Here is a 23,858-nt window from a genome sequence, read left to right as displayed (position 1 = left end):
CAGCATGTTCTGTACCAGTCCCAGCTGCTCTTGCTGGCTGTGACACTGCAGAAGTGACCTCTCCCCTCTCCGACTGAGAGAAAGCCTGTTTGACTCTCTGCTTGCAAAACCACATGACCCTCTTAGTTCTCTTTTAGACAGACTGCAGCTCCAACAAAATCTTTCATCTGTTGCCTTTGGTAATCAACAATCCATTAGTGAAGTCTCTTGGGCACTCTCCAAAGCTTTTGCAAAGACTGTTGGCCCCAACATGTCTAGCATGAGCAGAGCTCCAGCATTTTAAATTAAAATCTGTTTTAAAGTGTTGTATGTAACCTACTCTAACAAACCTTTCCCAATTTATCTCCCAAAAACATATCTATATACTCTGTCACAGTAAGAATCAGAATTTACTGTCTTGAAATTTGTTGTTTAGTGGCATCACTACAGCTGCAAATATTGACATTTTTAAAAAATAAATTAGTGCAAAAAATGGAGAAAGTGAGGTAGTGATTGTGGATCATTGTCCATTCAGAAATCTGATGGCAGAGGGAGAGAAACTGTCGTGTACCGTTGGGTGTTCAACTTCAGGCTCCTGTAATTCCTTCCTTATCGTAGCAGTGTGAAGAGGGCATGGCCCAGGTCGTGAGGATCCTTGAGGATAGAGGCTGCTTTCTTGAGACACCGCCTCTTGTAAATGTCCTGGATGGAGTGAAGACTGACGCCCATGATGGCGCTGGCCAAGTTCACAACTTCTCTGTAGTCTTGTCCTGTGCATTGGCACCTCTATACCAGGTAATGATGCAACCAGTTGGAATGCTCTCCACAGAACACCTGTTGAAATTTGGTAACGTACCAAATCTCCTCACAAAATTTGGTGCTGGTGAGCTGCCTTCATAATTGCATTGACATAGAGGCCCCAAAATAGATCAGTGGTTAACGCAATGCTATTACAGTTCCCATGACTGGGTTCGGATCTAGCACTGCGTAAGAAATTTGTTCAAAGTTCAAATTTGTTGTCGGAGTGCAAACAACCCTGTGGGCCAGGCAGTATTTCCAATTATCGGTAGTCAAAAACAGAGAAATGTAAATCAGGAAAGAAATTTAAAGAAACAGCAAATACAGAAAAAAAATGTTCAGTACTAAATAATATACAAAGTAAAAGTCCTTAAATGAGTCTCTGTTGATTAGGAGTCTGTTGGTGGAGTGTTCTTGAACCTGTGGAGCCTATACCTGATGGCATCAACGAGAACAGTGTGTGTTCTGGCTGGTGTGAATCGTTGATGATTGCTGCTGCTCTCTGATAGTAGAGTTCCGTGTAGATCTTCTCGATGGTGGGGAGAATTTTGCCTGTAATGTACTGGGCTGTATCCACTACCTTTTTGCAGGGCTTTCTGCTCAGGGGTCTTGGTGTCTCCATACCAGGCGTGATGCAGCCGGTCAAGCACACTTTCCACTATACAGCTATAGAAGTTTGCCAAGGTTTCTGATGTCATGCCAAACCTCTGTAAACTCTGGAGGAAGTAGAGGCATTGATGTGCTTTCTTCAGGATGATATTATCATATTGGGCCCAGGAAAGGTCCTTTGAGATGTTGACTCCCAGGAATTTAAATTTGCTCTACCTCTGATTTCCCCCAGTGATCATTGGATCATATGCTCCTGTTTTTCCCTTCCTGAAGTCTACAATAAACTCCTTAGTTTTTATAACATTCTGTGATAGGTTGTTTGAAAACCTGGCTGAATGGTGTTCTCTCTCCTTCCCCTATGCTGACCCCGCACCTCCTTTTAAACAGCCCACTATAGTGATATCGTCAGTACAATTGTAGATGATGCTCTTGTATCAAGCCGTGCAGTTGTAGGGGGGCCAAGTACACAGCCCTGTGGTGCTCAGATATGCAGTGAGATTGTGGAGGAGATGTTCTTGCCAATCTGCACCGATTGGGATTTGGAGGTGAGTAAATCCAGGATCCCATCACACAGTGGGATATTGAAGCCCAGGACTTGGAGTCTGCTGATCAGTTTAGAGGGGATGATGTTGTTAAATGCAAAAATGTCATCGATTAAAGAGCATCCAGATGTAAGGGACTTCGCTGTCCAGGTGATCCAGGGTTGTTCTTCGTGTTACTGTGTGGTTTTCCTCTGGGTGCTCCACTTTCCTCTTGCGTTTCAAAGACAAATGAGTTCGTAGCATAATTGGTCACACAGATGTAATTGGGCAGTGTGGGCCGGAAGACCCTGTTGCTGTGCTGTATCTCTGTTTCATATTAAATGTTAAATTTTGAAAATTGAGATGAATAATTTAAAAATAAACATTGATATTCTTCAGAAAAAACTATGATGCAGACCAGCAAGGGTGGAACTGCCATCAGCTCATCAGTACGGGATTGGTGAAACACTGGAACTTGTGCTTGAACATGTAGGCGAATGGTGCTCAGAATTTTGAGGAGTTGGGCTAATTCTGGAGTTGGAGCTGTTTTTATAAGAACACCAGTTTTTCTTAATTTATTCTTTTCCCCTCTGCCAACAAGCCTAATTTCAAACACCTCAGTGTATGCAGTAGATCACAAATATTGCCAGATCCATCACAGTCTCCATTCTCTCATCCACTATGTGAGATGCTACCTCAAGAAGGACCCTCATCACTCTAGTCACAACCTCTTCTTGCTACTACCTTCAGAAGCATGAAGACTAGTACCTCTCGGTTCAGGAACAGTTTCTTTCCAACAGCTATCAGGCTCTTGAACCTCCCCTTGTAACACTAATCCTAGACCAGTCTGACACCACCAAAAGGACTGCGTTATTGTAATGCCACTTTTTTTATCTTGCACTAACAGTGGATATTTATATCTATCAATATTTTGTTTTTATTATCCCTATTTAATTGTAGTTTTTGTGCAAGACCTACGATGTATAAGCCAATTAATTCCTTTTTTAATCAACATATATATGACATCCATATTAGAGAAATTCCAAATATAAAAGAGAAAAAGGAAAAAAACACTAAACAACCCAACTAATTCCTACTCCCATCCCCCCAACCCCTTACTTAACCCTACTAAAACCTAGTACCTAAAATATGTAGTAATATAATCACATATAGAGTTGGTTTGCTTCAGAAGACGCTCAAGGATCCCAAAGGAAAATGTTTTTTATTAAAGAACCTTACTCGTTTAGGGAAGACTTCACCGGTCTGGAGGACTCAAAAGAACTATTTATAATTTTTATCCCACTATTCAAGTATATGGGCTCCAAATCTGGAAAAATACAGAATATTTACTTCTCAAATTATATGTATTTTTTTTCTAATGGAATACAGCTTTGAATCTCTGTTTGCCATTTTCCTAATGTTACTGAAATGCTTGATTTTCAAATGACATCGATACATTTCCTTGCTATCACTAACATAAATTTAACAAATTTTAATTGAAAATCTGATTTAAAAATAATTTAGGTGTTACATTCTCAAAATTTCCTATCAGCAATAATTCAAGATTTAACGGGGAAAAAAAGGCCTGTAACTCGTAAAAACTTTCTAATAGAAATCCAAAAAGGTTTAACCTTTGAACAAGAGCATGTAGAATGAATAAAAGTTCCATTATCCTTTCCACATCGAAAACATTGGGCCGATTATATCCGATTTCCTTCTATTCAATTTCTGAGGTGTAATGTACAATTGATGTAGAAAGTTATCATGATGTAATTTATATCTTTCATTAATTAGACATAACTTCTTTACATAAATCATGCCAAACCTGCTGACCTATTGATAAATTCAAATCTTGTTCCCATCTTTTTGACTTGAACAAACCTAATTTAGGTGCTTTTTCTTGTAACATCGTATATGCTATTGAAGTAATTTTTTTTAGCCATTCCATCAACAATTAACTGTTCTAAATCTGTAAGACCTTTTAAAACCCTATCCGATCCTAATTTCTCTCAAGTGAGCTCTTAATTGAAAATAACAAAAAAGTGTATTACAAGGGATGTCCTATTTAATTTTTAATTGATCAAATGGCATCAACCTCTCATTATCAGAACAATCTCCTAATTTAGGAATTCCTTTATTATTCCAAATATTCAAAAAAGGATTATCTTTTGAAAAAATTAAAAATGCCATTGATTAACCTTTTAACAACAAAAGATTTCCATCATTTTCTAATTTAATTTTATTCCAAATGTAAAGTAAAAGTTTGAATAGTGGAGCACTCCTATCAGTGGTCATCAACCTTGGTTCCCGTTTATAAATAAATTCTTCAGCTGTAGTTTCTCCAATCTTATTTAATTCGATTTCCACCTATGATGGTTTAATTTTCCCAAATAAGGAAACAAGAAATCTTAATTGTGCTGCTTGATAATCTTCCGAATTCATATTTCCATGTTAATTTTTCCAACGATTTTCTCGCCATTTCCCCTTTCCAAAGAAACTTCCTAAATTGTTTATTTAAATCTCAAATGTTGTTTAGGTATAGAGATGGGTAAAGTCTGAAATAAATATTGAATTCTTGGAAAAATATTCATTTTAATACAATTACCTCTTCCAATTAAAGTGATAGGTAAATTTACCCACTTTTTAAAATCTTCTTCTACTTTCTTAATTAATGGAATATATACATCATCTGATGTGGAAGCCAATAAACTCATTATCAAGTGCAGTTGCTTGAAGTGCAGTGGCCATTGTTAAGTATGGAAATGAGAGCCATGGATAGGGTGGACACCCTTCCCCCTTTCCCCAGGGCAAAGCCAGGAAATGCCAGAGGACATCTGCATAAGGTGAGGGGATGAATGTTTGTGGGAAACTTTGGGGTGAGTTTTTAGCAGCAAGTGAGTGCCTGGAATGCATTTCCAGGGTGGTGGAGGTTGTACCACAGCCACATTTAAAAGACTTGGACAGTTTTTCTGTACCTGTGCAATGGGCTGCGGCCTTTTCGACATTGTTGGCTGGAGGAGCCATCTTATTCAAATGGACTCTAGACCTCCAACTGTGTTTCAATGGTCCTCTCATATTACGTCCTGTTTTAGTTCAGAAAAAAGTAGATATGTATTTGATTCATCAGTGAAATTTGAAGATACCTGGTGACCTTTTATGTCTTACTTTCATTTGATGTAAATCATTTTAATGTGGTTAGATATATTCACTCTTCCAGATGAGATATAGTCGTACATTTTTTTTTGATTCGTGGTATAAATCAAAAGCTACAAAATGTATGTAACCCTCAGAATAAGCTGCTCAGATTTTTTTTGGTTAGTTTTCTTTTTTAATAGAATATTTTATTATATATTTTTAATATCTTTTCGGTTTTCATCCAGTGCAGTGGAAGGGGGACTGAGTTTATGCTGTTTGAAGTTTTATCTTGAGGGAGAGAGAGTGAGGTATTGAAGGATCAGATTGTTGAGTAGGTTTATGTAGTTCAGCACAACATTATGGGCTGAATGATTTATGCTTTGCTGTAATGTTCTGTTGGTGACATTTCCAACTCTGAAGTGTTTAATGACCTGTTCTGTTTCTCCAGGGAATGGCAAATGGAGCGAGCCTTTCAGACAGCTCTGTGGCTCTTTGAACCAGATGCTGTGTTTGTTCTTGGTGACCTGTTTGATGAGGGGAAGTGGAGCTCACCTGAGGTACTATTCCATGTTTGTGACTTCCTATAGATTCAGTGGCACAGAAACGAGCCATCTGGCCTTCCGAGTCCCTACTAATAATAAACCACCCACCAGCTCAGGTATTAAAGAACTTATCCCCCTGCAGCCAAGCTCTCTTTCCCACACACCCCCCCCACCCTCAAAGAAAATCAGGAAAAAAGATTAACGTGTGAATTTACACACCAGATTCAAGAACAATGTCTTTCCTTCCATTATCAGACTCCTGAATGAACCTAATTTTAGTAAAGTATCATTGCCCTTGCTCTATTCCAACTGATCTCTCACTGCAATCTTTGCATTCTGTACTGTGTTTTATTTGCTGTGTGTGTGGGTTGTTATGGGCCCAGAGGACCCCAAAACCCAGCAGGTTTCTCCAGATGATAACCTCTTTCTTTCAGGTCACCACAGAGTTCCTTCTTGTTTCTCTTATTTCAAGTGAAACATTAGACAGCCAGTCCTCTCCTCTTGCATGAACCATAAGGGCTCACCAGGGTGAACTCACAACCTGTCTTAAAAATGGGGTTTTTCCACATAACACCTACTTGTGAAGTCCTTAAAGGCATTCTTCAAAGTTTTTGCAAAGGCACCCGGAGCCTGGACTGTCTGGCTTGAGCAGAGCTCTGGCGTTTTAAATGAGAACTGTTTTGAAGAGTTTGTATGTGAATTTCACTATTAAAAAAAAACTGCCACAATTGATCTCCTTTTAAAACCTATCTATATACAATATAAAATATAACCTAATCCATCACAGGATTGACTCACTGAATAGCACACAAAACGAGCTTCTTCATTCTTGCCATGTTAGTTTGTCAGTCCATGCAACATGCAATCTCCAGCAACTGGAAAATCCCCATAGGTGCTGGATGCCAGGGGTTTTACTGCATCCCCTGCATTTTGAATTTAATTTGGAGATTCCGCATGGTAGCAGATCCTTCTGTTACATGAGCCTTTTGCTGCCCCAAATACACCTTTGTGACTAATTAACCTACAAATCTGTTGCTTTGGAACGCAGGAGCAAACCCACACAGACGCTGGGAAAATGTACAAGCTCCTTACAGACAGCACTGGATTCAAACAGTGGTGGCGCTGTCATGGCGTTGCACTAACCACCATGCCAAACGTGCCACCCTAATGTTGAAGGTGCTTGGGATAGGGATTTCCATTATGAGCTTGTTTCAAGGAGGCAGCAATAATGTCCGAGCATTTTCTCTTTCCCTTCCACAATATCTTCCCATGATGGAGCTCAGCGGGGGGAGCCTAATTTTGGGGGTACGATGTCCAGCGTGCAGTGCGATTTTATTTTATTTTTTCTAAATAAAATCCATAGAGTTAAACTGCACAGAAACGGGCCCTTTGGCCCGAATAAATCACAGTGCTTCAGAGAATGGGAATGTATTTGAACAGCTATTATCAGTAATGGTAATCATTAATCAGCTACTCTACTCTGTCCAACCCATATGTGACTGGAGTCCCACTGCAATGTGGCTGGCTTTTAACAACCTGAAATGGCTTAGCAAGCCCCTCAGTACAGAGAGAATTGGATGGGCAGTATTGCCTTGCCAGTGATTCCCACTCCTTCATGAAGACTGAAGAAGGAAAGCTTACTGGGGGAAGTGGCTGTGTTGCAGGACTTTAGTCTATCTCTGGTGATTGACGACTGCTGTGGAGGTTGGCTTGCTGTCGATATTTTGTTGGCTGACCTCCGTTCTTCTCCCCATTGCGATGAGATTTAGTTTCACGAACTTCATCAACCAAGTTACATTTTTTTTAAAATCTGGAAATCCGAAACAACAAAACCAGAAAATGCTGGGAATACTGAACGTGTCAGGTACCTATCTGTGGAAAGAGAAACCATTAACATTTCAGCTCGAAAACCTTTCCTCAGTGATGCAGTAAAACTCTGATAATCTGCTTTCTGACTACCTGGAAATTCGAATGGTTCAGCATCTGGCTCACCAGGTAGAACCATAGAACACTACAGCACAGGTAACAGGCCCTTCAAAATTATTATTTTGCTTAGTCCTACTGACCTGCACCCAGTTTACAGCTCTCCATCCATGTACCTGTCCAAATTTTTCTTAAATGTTGAAATGGAGCCCACATTCTCCACTTCAGCTGGCAGCTCATTTCCACCCTCCCACCATTCTCTGTGTGAAGAAGTTCCCACTCATGTTATCCACTAAACTTTCCCCTTTCACCCTTAACCCATGTCCTCTGGTTGATATCTCGCCTAACCACAGTGGAAAAAGCCAACTTGCATTTACTCTGTCTATAATTATCATCATTTTGTTTACCTCTATCAAATCTCCCCTCATTATAACTCGCTGAAGCCTAAGCCCCTGGCCTCACAACTTGTCCGGTTCCCTGAAATATTTATTATAATATTTTGTAAAATCTAAATAAAGTGAATTAAGAGTGTGTGGGGACATTAATGGAAATAATATTCCATGGTCTAGAAAATCTGTCAGTCCTGAGTGTGCCAGATTAGTGGAATATTACTGCATTCCCTTTGTCGTAGTCGTCTCTCTTTCCCAACTTTGACGAGGGCTCCTTGATCTGACACTTACTTTGACGCCTGTTTCTTTTTTCACTAATGCGGCCTGCCTGACCAGCTGAAGGTTGCTAGAGCTTGCAGCTTTAATTTTGTACATCAGAAGTGGGATGAGCAATTGTATGAGAAAGGTTCACCAGGCTAAGTTAGTATCTGATAGAGTTCAGAAGCATGAGAAGGGATTTGATTGAAACCTGCAAGATCGTGAGCGGGTGTTGACAGAAATTGATGCGGAGAGGATGTTTCCTTGCGTGGGAGAATTTGGAGTTGGGTGACATTATTGTGCTGCATATTTGGCTGCATAACAAGCATGTTTCCTGTGGTATAACTGGAAACATATACTAGCGTGGGTAGAGCATTGGCTGATTGGCAGGAAGCGGAGAGTCAGAATATGGAGATCCTCTTCTGTTTGGCTGCCAGTTGCCTGTGGTGTTGGGGCCACATCTTTTATGTTGTATCTTAATGATTTGGATTATGGCTTTGTGGCCAATTTTGCAGGTGTCATGGTGGAAAAGCAGGTAGTGTTGAAACGGGGAGGCTGCAGAGGATTAGTGGAATGGACAGAGAAGTGGCAAATTAAATGCAAAGTCAGAATGTGTACAGTCGCGCACTTGGGTAGAAAAAAAAAATGGGCAGACTTTTTTTTAATGGGGAGAAAATTGAAAATATCCAAATGCAAAGGGACCCGGGAGTCCTTGTGCAGGATAGCGTGAAGGTACACTTACTTGCACATTGGATTGGTGGTGAAGACAACAAATGCAATGCTGGCATTAATTTCAAGAGGAATTGAATATAAGAGCAGGGATGTGATGTTAAGGCTCCATAAGGTACTGGTGAGACCTCACTTGGAGTTTTGTAAGCAGTTTTGGGCTCCTCGTTTAAGAAAGGATGTGCTGATGTTGGAAAGGATCATTCTGGGAATGAAAGGGTTTTCATAGGAGGAGCGTTTGACAGCTCTTGGCTAGTACTCGTTGGAATTTAGGAGAATGAGGGGGAAATCTCATTGGAACATTTTGACTATTGAAAGGCATGTGGAAAGGTTGTTTCCCATGCAGGAGTGTTCAGGACAAGAGGAACATCATCAGGATTGAAGGGCACCCACTTAGAACAGAAATGTGGAGGAAATTCTTTGGCCAGAAGGTGGTAAATCTGTGGAATTTGTTGCCACAGGCATTGTGGAGGCCAGGCCATTGGGTGTATTTAAGGCAGAGGTTGATAGCTTCTTGATTAGTCAGGGCGTTAAGAGTTGTAGGGAGAAGGCCAGGCAGTGGGACTAAGTAAGAAAATGGATTAAATTGCAGGGTAGACTTGATGGGCTGAATAGCCTATTTCTTCTATATCTTATGGTCTAAATAGTTGGAAAATTTGATTCAGTTTTTAAAAAAATCTCAGTTCTCTCTTTAGAAATTTCTTCAAAAGGCTGTGGATCTGAGTGGTTGGCCATTTTTAAGACCAGGATAAATAGATTCTTGGTTAAACAAGTGAATCAAATGTTACCACAACAATGTAGAGTTGAAATCTTATCATCCATAATTTGAGTCTAAATAAGGAGCTGACTAGAGTTGCAAACTGGCCAGTTCCTGCTTCTAGTTAATATTATTAGAATATTGTGTGGAGTTCTGGTCGCCCAGTAGCAGGAAAGATATCGATAAGATTGAAAGAGTGCAGAGAAGATTTATTAAGGTGTTGCCGGGTCTTCAGGAGTTGAGTTATCGGGAAAGACTAATTATGGAACGAAGAAGACTGAGGGGAGACTTGATAGAGGTTTATAAGATTGAGGGGTGTGGACAGAGTAGATGGGAATAGGATGTTTCCACTTAGATTGGGTGGGGGGGATAAATGCGAAAGGTTGTAGCTTTAGGCTGAAAGGGGAGAGGTATAAGGGGAACATTAGGGGAAAGTTTTTCACTCAGTAGTGGGAGTGTGGAATGAGCTGCCATCTGATGTAGTGAATGCAGATTCATTCTTGTTTTAAAAATAAATTGGATAAATACATGGATAGGAGAGATCTGGAGGGTTATGGAATGAGAGTAGGTCAGTGGGACTAGCTAGTTTTATTGGTCGGCACAGACTGGAAGGGTTGAATGGCCTGTTTCTTTGGTTCTAAAATGAAATTTTGTTCAAAGCCACAAGGAGTAGAGAGAGGGCGAGAGATTTACAGAATGAATTGGAGAGCTTGGGATCATGGCTGCTGAAGGCACGGCTGGTGATGGAGTATTGGATGCAAGGCTACATTGGCCAATTAACCTTACAACCAGCATGGGACTGAGGAGAGACTAGTTTGTACCAAAACTCCCTTGATGTGAATTTCATTGAGGAAGACCAGTGGTTCTCATTAGGAGTCAGATGAGGTTTGAGCTGAAAGTGAAGGAGTCCAGGATGAATTCCTGTTTGGGGGATTCACCTCTTGCCAACTGAACCAGGAACCACAACAGGGCCTCATAGCAGGTCCATGATAAGCTTTCACTTCTAATGCAATAAGGGAAGATTAGAAACAAAATGCCAGAAGCACTGAACAGATCAGGCAACATTTTTTTTTTGAGGCATTGAATTGGGGTTGACATCCAAAAAAAGTACTCTGTGTGGTTTTGACAAACTGAGTATTTCCTGTTTTTATTTTGGAATTCCAGTATCCCTGGTATTTTGCTTCCATTAGACCTCAAAAGTCTGGGGAAATGGCCATGGTGCCAGAGCATTCCACGGTACGATACGACAAAGGACAGAGTCTGCCTCGTCACGACAAAGGGCAGAGTCTGCCTCGTCACTTCTGGGCAGCATTGTTTTTTGTTCTGTTGAGAGGAAGGGTGCGGCATGTCCAGCATTGCGGTGAGGGCGACACTGTTACAGCGCCACTGACTGGGGTTCGAATCGGGTGCCGTCTGAAAGGAGTTTGTATGTTCTTGTGCCTGCGTGGGTTTCCTCGGGTGCTCCTGTTTCCTCCCACCATTCAAAATGTTCCAGGCAGTTATAGGTTACACCGGGCTTGTGGGCTGGAAGGGCCTGTTACTGTGCAGTATATCTAAACAAGGAAAAAAGAGATTGGATCAGGTAGACTTTTGGTTTCTTCATTGGATGATGTTTCAAATCTCATGAAAAGCTGTGAGGCTCTAATCGTCTTTCTCCTACAATTAATAATTGCTAGGATTTTAAAGAAGATGTGAGGCGTTTTCAGACCATGTTCAGACATTCTACCAGCACGGAATTGTTTGTCGTCGTTGGAAATCACGATATCGGCTTCCATCACGAGTGAGTAGAATGCAAACTGACTTCTTTACAGAGGGGTCCAGAATCCCATTCCTTAAAGTTTTCACTTGCTGACCTTTTTTTAAAAAAAACCCCCACACAATCTTTTAATTCACTCTCATGTATTCCTTCCTTTAATTTCAATTTCTGCGTGTGATTTTTTACTGAACGTTTTAATTTACCATCCACGGTTCAAACTCTGCAGTCTGACCCTAGATAGTTCAGGTTCTGAGTGTCCTAATGGAGGTTTGGTCTTGGCGAATGCCTCAAGCCCAGTTTCTCCAAATTTGGTTAAAGTTAGAAAGGCCTGCTCCACCATTCAATGCGATTGTGGCTGATCTGATGATGGGCTCAACTCCACATTCCTGTCTTTTCCCCAAATCCCTTAATTCCTTCATGTTGTAGAAATCTATCCAACCTGGTCTTAAATATACTTGCTGAGGTTGCTTCAATGGGCAGTGAATTACACAGATTCATCACTCTCTGGAGGAAAAACAGGTCCTCCTCATCTTCGTCCTAAATTTGTTACCCTGAATTTTGAGGCCTTGTCCCCTAGTTCTCCCCTACCAGTGGGAACAACTTGCTTACCTCAATTTTATTTATGTTTTTCATAATTTTGATATGTTTCTGTCAGCTCCCCTCATTCTTCCAAATTCCAGTCCCAGATGACGCGATCACTCCTCATAGGCCAATCCCCTTCGTCCCTGGAAAGAGCCTGGTGAACCTTGACTGTATCGCCACCAGTACTCCAGATGCAGCCTCTCCAGTATTTTGTACAGTTGCAGCATAACCTCCGTGCTCTCAAATTCAATCCTTCCAGCAACGAAGGCCAACGTTCCATTTGCCACCTTGATAGCCTGCTGCACCTGCAAACCAACTTCTTTGTGATTATATTTTTAATAGATGGAGGTGGAGGGGTACCATGGTGGCACTACAACTCCCAGGAGGCATTGAGCCAGCCATGTGACATCAGTGCGTGATGACATCAATGGCTGTTGTGCGCATGGATTCTGGCTTTTAAAAGGTTGTGTGGGAGATGCAGAGTAAATCCATTTGATTCATCCTAGAAATGCCTTGTGTGGTTATTTCATTGTGTTCACTGTGGTTCCAGTGGCCACAGAGAGATGGTCAGAAACCTGGATTACAGTAATGTATAGGTCAAGTCATGACATGCAGTTAAACGAGAATGTGGCTCAGAAATATACAAACTGCCCAGGATTTATAAACATCTGGCCATTCACTCATAATGGATTTCTGAGGAAAGCAAGAGATTTGCCTTGTGGAAGCACCTTGGTAGCTTTCTCTGCTCCAGTTTGCTCAGTGCTCTTAATGAACATTGATACGTAAGTAAACTGAAGTTAGTGAGGCAGAATACTTTATTTAGATAAAGATAAACCAGATGTTCATGCATGGACAGAGCTTGTGCTGGTCCGTGACATGTGGGAAGTTTATTTGGAGCAAGTAATTTGGAAGAAGGTGATGACTGAGTTAAGAGGAAAGGAGGTTGGTGCAATTGTTCAGGGCTTTAGTGGGATCAAACTGAGAAATGGCCACTGTTTTTGTCCCTGAACCAACATCCCTATCATCGGTTACAACAGGATGTAGTCCAGGTGCAGAGTTGAGTGGGAAAATGGCAGATGGAGTTCAATCTGGATCAGTGTGAGGTGATGCATTTTGGAAGGTCAAATCTGAAGGCTGAGTACATCAATAATGGCCAGATACTTAACAGTGTGGAGGAATCTTGGGGTCCATATCTATACATCTCTCAAGGTTGATAGGATGGCCTATTAGATATTGGGATTCGAGTTCGAGTCGAGAGGTTGTGTTGCAACTCTACAAATCTCTGGTGAGACCACACTTAGAGTATTGTGTTCATTTCTGGTCGCCTCATTATAGGAAGGATGTGGAAGCATAGGAGAGGGTGAAGAGGAGATTTACCAGGATGTTGTCTGGATTGGGGAAAAAAAAGTGTTATGAGGTAAGTTTAGTAGAGCTGGGGCTTTTTTCTTTGGAGTGTGGAAGGATGAGAGGTCTACAAGATTCTGAGAGGCATAGATAAGACAGGCAGCCAGTGCCTTTTTCCCATAGTGCGAGAAGCACTCTGTACAAAGCGAAGCGAGAAAGCTTTAGGGGAGACAACAGGGATACAAGCTTTTTGACACAAAGTTGTGGGTGCCTGAAATGCCTTGCCAGGGGTGGTAGTGGAAGCTGAAACATTAGGGACGTTGAGAAGACTTGGGCACATGGACGAAAGAAAAAGAGGGTTACGAGCTAGGAAGGGTTTAGTTTTTCCTTTTGGTAGGAATATATAGATCAGCATAACGTCGTGGGCCGAAGGGCTGTACTATGCTACAGTGTTCTATGAAAATCACATGAAAGCAATGCAGTGGAAGCTCCCTCTGTCAATTAGTGATAAGATGGCACAGCTGGTGGAGCCACTGACTCGCGTCATCAGAGACCTGAGTTCAATCCTGACTTTTGGTGCTGTCCTGTGTAGAACTTGTATGCTTCCTCATTTCCTCCCAACATCCTAAAGGCATGCATGTTGTTCGGTTTATTAGCCACCATAAATTTACACAAGTGTAGAGTGGAGTCGTAGAATCGAGGGGGAGTTGATGAGAATATGGGGAGAATTTAAAAAGAATATTTGACAGCTGGTGGTGATCTGATGGGCCTGTTGCTCTCTGATGGCTATCTAGGGAATAGGTTGTCCGATACTGACTGGAGTTTAGAGAATGTGACAGTGATCTGATTGAGACATACTTCATTTAAGATGTTTACTGGTCTATTTGCAGTATGCTGGACAAATATAAAACATCAGTTGTGTATGTAGTCCCTGGAGGTTCAATTTCTGCTGCTTTGGCTGCGGAAGGCGTCACGAGTGAATAGATCCATCCAGGGTTATCTGGTCGTAGGCTGCCCTCAACTGTTCAGATATTTTTAAGGTCCCTTTACAATAATATGATAGAATAATATGCAATATTACATAAAGTTTGCTTTCGTCAGCTGTAAGGCAGACAGATTTGCTATCAGCAGAAATTGCCGGGGCCTCTCGCATTCTGAGAAAGCGAAGCAGCCCCCCCCCCCCAGGGTCACCGAGTGTCTGTGGATTCGCCTCCAGCGCTCCTGCAGCCACACGCAGCCCAGTCCATCGGCAATCTGAGCTGCAGCTCCAAACCTCCGACTTGATCAGAAAGCCCTTGGCATCCTAGTTCCAATACCTGGTACCCCTTCAGCCAGCACTCTGTACAAAGCGAAGCGAGAAAAGTTTAGGGGAGACAACAGCCTGGCGTGACACCTTTGACCAAGATGCAGAGAAGGGCTTTCTTTTGCATGCCGTTTCAAAGGCGGGCAAAGAGTTGCCAAGCTCCTGCACCATCTCGCAGAGAAAAAAACCGAAGGATGTCCCTTCGGAATGGTGGCAGATCCAGCTGCCCCCGCCACCTCTGGAAGCAGAGCTCGAGCTCGAGCTCGAGCCCCCATATCAAGCTACCTCACCACCAATTACCTTGAAGACATTGGTGCCTGCGGATTGGCCTCTTTAGGTTTCGAGCAAAAGGCAGGCCCCTGCTGAGGTCCCAGCTTCGATAGATTGAGTGGACTGGGACTATACTCATTGGAGTCGACAAGATGAAAAGGGGAGGGGTGGGGAAATGTTATGAAAGGTATAGATTAAGATGGAAGCAAGGAGGTTGATTCCACTCAAGATTAAAATGAGGGGGCATCGCCTCAGGGGTCAAAGGAGTGCTTTTAAAATGGAGATGAGAACTACTTCTCCCAGAGGGTAGTGAATCTGTGGAATTCTCTGTCCAATAAAGCAGTAGAATCTCGCTCATTAAATGTATTTAAGACATGGGTAGATTTTTGAAGAATAGGGGGACAGGCAGGTAAATGGAGCTGAGTCCACATCCAGATTAGCTGTGATCTTATTGATTGGCGGAGCAGATGCGACAGGTGAGATGGTCAACTCCTGCTCCTATTATGTTCCTGTGTAGAACCACCGCGTTCGAACTTGATCACTACTGCCTCTGTTTCAGTCATAACGGCCTCCTGACCATTACTCAGCACGGCCCCTGGGTTAGACTCCATGTGAGCCACTGCTCCTCCACCATTTACAATCTCTCATGTGAATCTCTTGAATTTCTTGCCTGTGTCAACACCATCCACCCATGCTCTGTGCAGAATGTAGATTGATGTTTGTGCATGAATTGCTCCTTTTTGGGTGCCTTGTATTAGTTTGTTTGAAAACTTTCTTTAAAGTGTCGCATCACCCAGGCTGGGGAAGACGTGTTATTTGGCATTTGCCCTTGTGTGTGTGATGCAGATTTGTTTATCGAGGAGTTGGCTTGCTTTGCAGCCCCTGTCTTCTCCTGATGTTCTCTGGGTGCTTCAAGAGGGGCATATTTTGGCTTGAAACTTGATTTTTTAACAAAAATAAGGTGCGTTCTTGTTTGACACACTTTCACAGGATGGATTGGTACAAACTACAGAGGTTTGAGCATACATTTAACTTCACCTCTGCCAAGGTGGTGTCAAGGAAAGGTGTAAAGTAAGTGGACTTCTGATTTGCTTTCCCTTCTGTGGGGGTCGATTCATTGAAGAGTGAGTGACCTGTATCCCAGGGGATGTGGAGAAGTAATGAGGGGAGAAGCTGCTGTGTTTCTTAATTTGATTTTCCTTTTCTTTGAATGAACAAACCTACCATGGAAAAGGTCAGAATCTAGCTTTGGGGAAGCCCTTCTCTGGTTCCTTCTGAGTGATAAGCTGGGGCGTTCAGCGACAGAAGCATGGATTTTAAGTTGATTGTGTTGGCAGGAATGATGGCGTGCTCTGTAATCCACGTAGTCTAAAGCTGCAAGACTAGTTTCGAACTGACACTCCATCAACTAGCGAGGAAGGCTCATTGAAAAGGTCGGGGTGTGAGGGACAGTGGTGTTGGCGAAAAGCCCAGTTGCATTTTAAGCTCAACGCGTCTGCTGGAAGAGGCCAGCAGGTTGAGCAGCATCAGTAAGAGAAAAGGAACGGTCCATATATTGGACCAAAACCTTTCATCGAGACTCCAAAGCACTCAGCAGGTCAGGTAGCGTTGTTGGATGAAGTTTCAGGTGTAATCATGTCAGTCCCATTCTAAGGAGCAAAAGATGAACATGCCACATTATCTAAAAGACTTGCCAGGTTCCACTGTCCTCTCTGCATCAAGTTCACCCTGAAATGCCCGACTCACGGCTTTAAGCGTTCATTTCTAGTCCTTAAGTGGCCATAGTCCCTGCTTGAGTAAGACATGAAGGTCTGCAGACAACATGATTGAAGTAAACACAAAATGTTGGGAGAAACTCAGCAGGTTAAACAAATAAACAAATATTTAGCAAATAAAATACACAGTTTGACCTGCTGAATTTCTCCAGCATTGTGTGTTTACTTCAATCATGGTGTCCGCAGACTTTTCTATTTTAGTCCTGTCTATTGCAAAATTCTGAAATCTCTTCATGGGATGCCTACCCTGAAGAGGTTCTTTACTCTCCTGTTTATTACTGTATATGGGCCCCGATGTAGTCCAGGTACGGCTGCCAGTCCTTTACAAAAATGTTATATTTATTCTTTTAAGTTGTGTGATTTTTTTTTTCATGGGTATACAGCTGTTCATTTTTGCAGTCCATCGTGCTATGAGTAGAGGGGAGTTGGACTTCCAAGTGATCGCGATACATTTTTTTGCTACCGCCTGCGCTATTTTTATAAATGAGATTTGCTATTTGGTCAATTTGTCATTGCCACATTGACCACCGCCAGTGGGCTGATATCGCCTCAAACCGTGCATCTTGGCGCCTCACAGTTTGGCGGGCAGCAACCTCCTTTGAAGAAGACCGCAGAGCCCACCTCACTGACAAAAGGCAAAGGAGGAAAAACCCAACACCCAACCCCAACCAACCAATTTTCCCCTGCAGCCGCTGCAACCGTGTCTGCCTGTCCCGCATCGGACTTGTCAGCCACAAACGAGCCTGCAGCTGACGTGGACCTTTACCCCCTCCATAAATCTTCGTCCGCGAAGCCAAGCCAAAGAAAAGAAGATAGCTCCGGGTCACCCTTGAAGGCCACTCCTGTTAGCCTGCTAAATTTTTCTGCAATTTCTTGCCAAAATGGGCTCACTTTTATGCCAACTATGTGGCATATAGAAAAGTTCCTCTCTCAGCCCCATATCTGAAACACATCTCTGGAACTTCAGCTTTTGATCTGTGTAACTTTTGTGGGGTTAGATATAATTGATTTTTTAAAAAAATAAAATTATACTGAAGCAGTCCAGATCCTGCATTTATAATTAACGTCAATGTTGTCCTTACACAAATCTGACCAGCTTCTTTCTAAAATCACCAAGTCCAACTCCCATCTTTCCCTTGACCTCTGCAACCCTGGTTTTGCACTTTCACTGTGGAGAGCATCGAACATTTTTGTTATAAATTTGGGTGTATTCCCCATCCATACCTATGAAGTCATCTCTCATCCTTCATCGGTCCAAAGAGAAAAGCTCTGTCAACCTTGCTGCTTAGTTCTGACCTTTTTTTTTCTCAAGTAATACAGTCGTAAAAATTCAGATTAAAAACACAAAGCTGGAGAAACTCAGCAGGTCAAATAGCATACTTTATAGAGCAAAATATACATCATATAAATGTTACATGAAGTACACTGTTTGACTTGCCGAGTTTGTCCAGCTTTGTGTTTTTTTTTACTTCAATCATTGCTTCTGCAGACTTTCGTGTTTTACTTCACTTAACAATTCAGGTGTACGGAAAGTGTGTAGCAAAAGAAAAACCAAATCCTGCATATTGTATGCTAGTAGCTCTTAGAAAAGCAAATTTATTGCGATTTATTTACTTTGTTATCCTGTCTGGAGACATTAAAGGAAGTTGACTCGATCAGTCTCCTAAATGAACGAGCTTTCAATGGCATTTGTTGCATGAAGTCTCCGCTGTAGACTAAGCCACAGTTTAATGCAGTGGTTCTCAACCTTTTTCTTCCCACCCACAGACCACCTTAAGCAACCTCTTACTAATCACAGAACACTGACGGCTTAGGGAATACTTAAAGTGGGATGTGAGTGGAAAGAAAAAGGTTGAGAAGCACTGGTTTAATGTTTTGAGTTCCAGTATGCGTGAGATTTCTGTTTCTCTCAGAGATGAGGGAGAAATCAGTGGGAATGGAGAGAGGGGCCAACTGGATTTTTCAAAAGGCTTGTGGGGTGGGGCCAAATTGTTTCAAGCCCCAATTTTGTCAGAATACATAGATGACATCACATACAACCCTGAGATTGTTTTTTTTTACTGGCCAGGCAGTTATCTGTAGTGTAAACTGTACTCAAGAAAAGATGTGTATACAAAACAGAGAAATAAAATTTAAACAAACTGTGCAAATAGAGAAAAAAATATTTAGTAATAAATAATGTGTAAAGCAGTGGTTTTCAAACTTTTTCTTTCTACCCACATACCACCTTAAGCAATCCCTTACTAATCACAGAGCATAGGGGATACTTAAAGTGGGATGTGAGTGGAAAGGTTGAGAACCGCTGGTGTAAAGTGAGGGTCTGAGTCTGTTGTTGAGTTTGGTGATGGAAGGATAGCAACTGTTTCTGAGCCAGGTGGTGCGACTAATGTAGCATCTATACCTCTTTCCTGATGGCACTTGCAAGAACAGAGGTTCCCTATGCCTACTAACCTTGCCTTGAATCCTGAGAGGAGCATACAAACTCTGTACTCTCAAAATTTCACCTTTTTGAAGGTTCTCTATTTACCTCGCATACCCTTGCCCAAAAACAATTTATCTCAATCCATGCATTCTAGATCCTTTCTCATTTCCTCAAAATTGGCCTTTCTCCTATTTGGAATCTCAACCCGAGGCCAGACCCATCTTCCACCATAATTAACTTGAAACTAATGGGATTATGATCACTGGACCCAAAATGTTCCCCTACACGTACATCTGTCACCTGTCCTATCTCGATCCCTAATGGGAAATCCAGTATTGGACTCTCTCTAGTTGGCACCTCTGTATATTAATTTAGAAAAGTTTCCGGAACACGTTTGACAAACTCCAAGCCATCCAGTTCTTTTATAATGTGGGAGTCCCAGTCAATACCACTGATTGTAGTCTGGAGGTGAGGAAATCCAGGATCCAGTTACACAGTGGGGTGTAGAGCCTCAGGTCTTGGAGTTTGCTGATTAGCTTTGAGGGGATGATCGATGATCATGTTGAAAGCCAAAATGTAGGCAATAAGGAACATCCTGATGTATGCATCTTTGCTCTGCAGGTGTTCCAGGAATTGTCGAGCCATTGAGATAGCATATGCTCTAGACCTGTTGCTGCGGTAGGCAAATTGGAATGGGTCCAAGTTGTCGCTCAGGCAGGTGCTGATGTGCCACACCAGCCCCTCAAAACACTTCATTACTGTGGGTGTGAATGCCACTGGCCAACAGTAATTCAGGCAGATTACTACACTCTTGGACACCGACGCATACGATTGAGTCCTGTTTAAAACAAGTGTGCACTGTTGGGGTGCAATATTGAAGATGCCCATGAAAAGATTGGCCAGTTGGTCAGCACAGTTTTTCAGTTTATTCTATGGTCGTGCAGGGGCAAACAGTGGAATGAAACTATCTATGATCTAAATTAAATTTATTTACAGCAAAGTAGAAGCAGATTCTGCCCAATTGCACACAAATTTAACCTGTAACCCCTGTATATTTTGGAGGGTGGGAGGAAACCGAGGCAGAGAGCATGCAAACTCCATACAGTCAGAACTGGATTCAAACCCAGGTCGCTGGCTCTGTAATAGCGTTGCGCTAACCGTTCTCCCCCTGATGCTTTTAAAGTGTTAAATTAAAACATGTTGCTGCAATTTTAATGGATGGAAGCCCAGAATAAATATTGGCTGGACGTGATTTGATTGTGTATTGTAGGCAGCTGGTGCAGCAGTGGGCGATGCTGAGAGGTCGGGATTAAGTTGGCATTTTGTTTTTGTTGGGACTTGACCTTGGTTCCGAGCGGACAAAGTGAAACTCGCCGGCATTTAAAGAGATGTACTTGTTCGCCATGCAAATAGACGAAAGATTTATGCTGCCCTTTGTGTTTGCAGTTTTGTTCTGGTCAACAGCGTTGCTCTGCAAGGGGATGGTTGCTCCATTTGCAAGAAAGTAGAAAATGATCTCCTTCAGCTCTCCCTGGCACTGAATTGCTCCCGACAGGTGGGTTAACACGATTTGCAGGACTGATGGAATGCCAGCAGTTATTAATTGCAATGCACATGCAGTTAGTGGGTTGCCAAGGCACTGCCAGTAAAGAGGTGGAAGGTGATTCATCATCATTTTTGAGAACCAGGTCGGGCAAATAATTGTTTTAAAAATGGGCATAGCAGCTGCCTCCTATTTTCAGAATCTGAGTTCACTGTCACTGTGTGGCAGGATCACAGTGCAAACATTTTATATAAACCACCTTACAAAATAAAAATAGTGTAAGATAATGACAAAGTAAGGCAGTGTCTGTGGTCCATTGATCATTCAGGAATCTGGTGGCAGCGGGGAAGAAGCTGCCCTTGTGCCGTTGAACGCTCGTCTTTCGACTCCTGTAGCTTTTCTCCGATTATAGCAGTGTGAACAGGGCATGGCCTGGGTTGTGGCGGTCCTTGAGGACAGAGGCTGCTTTCTTCAGACACCGCCTCTTGTAGATGTCCTTGATGGAGTGAAGTCTGGTGCCTGTGATGTCGCTGGCTGAGTTAAAGACCCTCTGGAGTTTCTTCTTGTCCTAAGTGTTGGCGTTTAGGTGATGCAACCAGCCAGGATGCTCTCCACGGCAGAAGTTTGAGAGCGTTTGGTGACGTACAATTCTGTGGCTATAACAAAGCATCGAGGTACCAGTTAATATGCCCTGTTGTTGGGACTTCCCAGGACATGCCCTCTTCACTCTGCTACCATTGTGGGGGTGGGGGGAGCGGGGAGGAGAGGAAGGTACAGAACCCTGAAGACCAGCACTCAGCGGCTCAAGGATGGCTGCTTCCCCTCTGCCGTCGTGTTCCTGAATGAATACGGACACTACTACCTCACTGCCTATATTCCTTGCACTATTTTCATTTATTTTGTACGTTTGTTTATGTAAATGAAGTTTGTTAAAGGCTGGGAATTTTCTCCCTGAAGCATAGGAGACTGAGGGGGCACCTTGAGGGGCAGAGGCAAGGAAAATAGTCATAGCCTTTTCCCTCCGAGTAGATGAGGGAAAAGTTTGGAAGGCACCTTTCTTTTGGCTCAGAGTGTGGTGGGTATATGGAACAAGCTGCCAAAAAAAGTGGTCAAAACAGGGTCAATTGCTTAATTCAAAAGATAGATGCATGGACAGGAAAAGTCTAGAGCAGCCATTCTCGACTCTGCCCTCAGTTCATGGGCCCCCCATCCCTGTGAAGCATTCAAGTTTCGGATTCTTCTATGCTTCTCACCTACCGATTACATTTAAAAAAAATGTTATGTGAGGTGAAAAGAAAGCCTAGTGTTAACTCGAATGTGCTGTGGGCTGGCCCTCCGCCACCAGGAAGTGGTGGTGGGGGGGGGGGGGGGCGCGAGCTGTTGAGAATTGCTGGTTTAGAGGAATACGGGCAGAATGCGGGCAAATGGGACGAGCTTGGATAGTACGGATGTTTGGTGATTTACTTCCCATTCTACATGTGTAAATAATTAAAGTGTGATACAAACTCTATGCTCAATTATCATTATGACTCTAGTTCACTTCTTTGTGCCATGACCTTTATTCAAATGCAAATTAAGAACGGTCTATTTTGAAAGGGAAAATGAAAGATTGTTATGCAGCCTGTGATCTGCAGTACAGCTGTGACCACACTGTTTTCCCCCTCCTAGAACCATGTATTTCCTTTGTTGTCTCCTGCCCTCCCCTCCTGTGTTTCTCAGATCGCTCTGTCTAGTTGGCCCTGCTGCTCCACGCGTCCCCACAGCCTTTGGAGTCCTTTCTCTTTTCCTCGGCTGAGTCACTACTGTTCTGTCAGTTAACCATTTCATTGCTGCTTTCGAATCGCTTTCTACCATCCTCCCCATTAATGCAAACGTTCAGTGCGTCCTTCAGGATTGCCTGTGGCCGTGACCTAGCCTCCCACAGGGGGCAATGTCACTCCGTGGGTATCTTTTTTTAAAAAAAAATTATTTTTCACACTGCGAACCATATCAATCAAAATACATACAAACATTTCCTTCTTAAATATACACAGTGGCACTTTCTCCCCTTTTTTCCCCCTACCTTCCCTCCCCCCTCCCTTCCCACCCCCCTCCAAAACCAATAAACATTCAACATATAGAATACAATAAAACCATTAAACAACATCATCACACAATGAAAAATGTGTCATCTACTTTTACACACTGGGTTAAGTCATTTTGTCTTCTTATCATTTTAGGGGGTGGAGGTCCGAGGCAAGCCCTCGCTGTTATGTTCCATGTATGGTTCCCAAATTTGTTCCCAAATTTATTTTTTAAATTATATGTTATTTTTTGCAATGGAATACATTTATTCATTTCCATGTACCATTGCTGTATTCTCAGGCTCTCTTCCGATTTCCAAATTGGCGTTATACATTTTTTTGCTACTGCTAAGGCCATCATAATAAATCTGATGCTCATCTGGAACTGGCTGGTCTTATTTCAAAAATGTTACAACTCAAAGGAGATCACCACATTCCAATCCACTCCAAAAAGTTACCAATTTCCTTGCAAGAAATGATGATGAAGGTTCCAAAACATCCAGATTTTAAGGGCCATGATTTTTAGGCCCATTCTAGTGGGTTATGGGTTCTTGGGGAAGTGAGTACATTGGCAATTCACCTCATCAGGAGTATCTGTGTGAGATCACGGCTCCCACTATCCTGCATCAATACCCCTCTGGCCTCTACATAACCTGCAACATCACACCTTCTGGGTGCTCTTCTTTCACAAGATGCACCTTCCACCAATCTTTGGTACAACCTGTCACCCACTGCTACTTCCCAGTATCAGGCCTGAGTCCTTGTTGATCAATTCCACTGCAACGCCCTCTTTATCTTTACTGCATCCTCAGAGAGAATGGGCATGGAAGAGCTGTGGCCAAGCTATATCCAGTTGGGATCTTTAATGTTCTGAGTTTTGGCCCAATGGCAGTAGCGGAGATTCCACATTGGTGACTGGTGTACCATGTCCACTGATTTTTGCCGTTGTATTGTGATGCTTTAGTAGTCATTGAACTCTGACCATCTGTCCATTCTATCCTAGTGGTTCTGCACTGTTGCCCACAGTCCAGTCCAGTTTGGCCAATCCCCTCTGTGGCACCAGCCCATCAGAAATCACTGCCTCTTTGCAATGATCTCCAGCATGTCTGCTTTTCAGTAAATCCTCTTCCTGCGTGTTCTCTCCGCCAGCTTCCCCTTGCTTG

At 42.6% G+C, this 23,858-nt stretch overlaps 1 protein-coding gene across 1 annotated transcript in view; it reads left to right on the top strand.

Moving 5' to 3' along the window:
• mppe1 (metallophosphoesterase 1) overlaps positions 1–23,858 on the top strand; it is a 46,145-nt gene that overhangs the window by 7,124 nt on the left and 15,163 nt on the right. Inside the window, exons 2-5 of the mRNA XM_069922431.1 lie at positions 5,491–5,599; positions 11,314–11,417; positions 15,883–15,963; positions 20,536–20,644. Coding sequence (XP_069778532.1) covers positions 5,491–5,599; positions 11,314–11,417; positions 15,883–15,963; positions 20,536–20,644 — 403 coding nt within the window. The remainder of the gene's footprint in view (positions 1–5,490; positions 5,600–11,313; positions 11,418–15,882; positions 15,964–20,535; positions 20,645–23,858) is intronic.

Source organism: Narcine bancroftii, chromosome 2 (assembly GCF_036971445.1).
Source record: "Narcine bancroftii isolate sNarBan1 chromosome 2, sNarBan1.hap1, whole genome shotgun sequence".
Classification (NCBI taxonomy): Eukaryota; Metazoa; Chordata; class Chondrichthyes; order Torpediniformes; family Narcinidae; genus Narcine; species Narcine bancroftii.
This window is presented reverse-complemented; position numbering and strand designations above follow the sequence as displayed.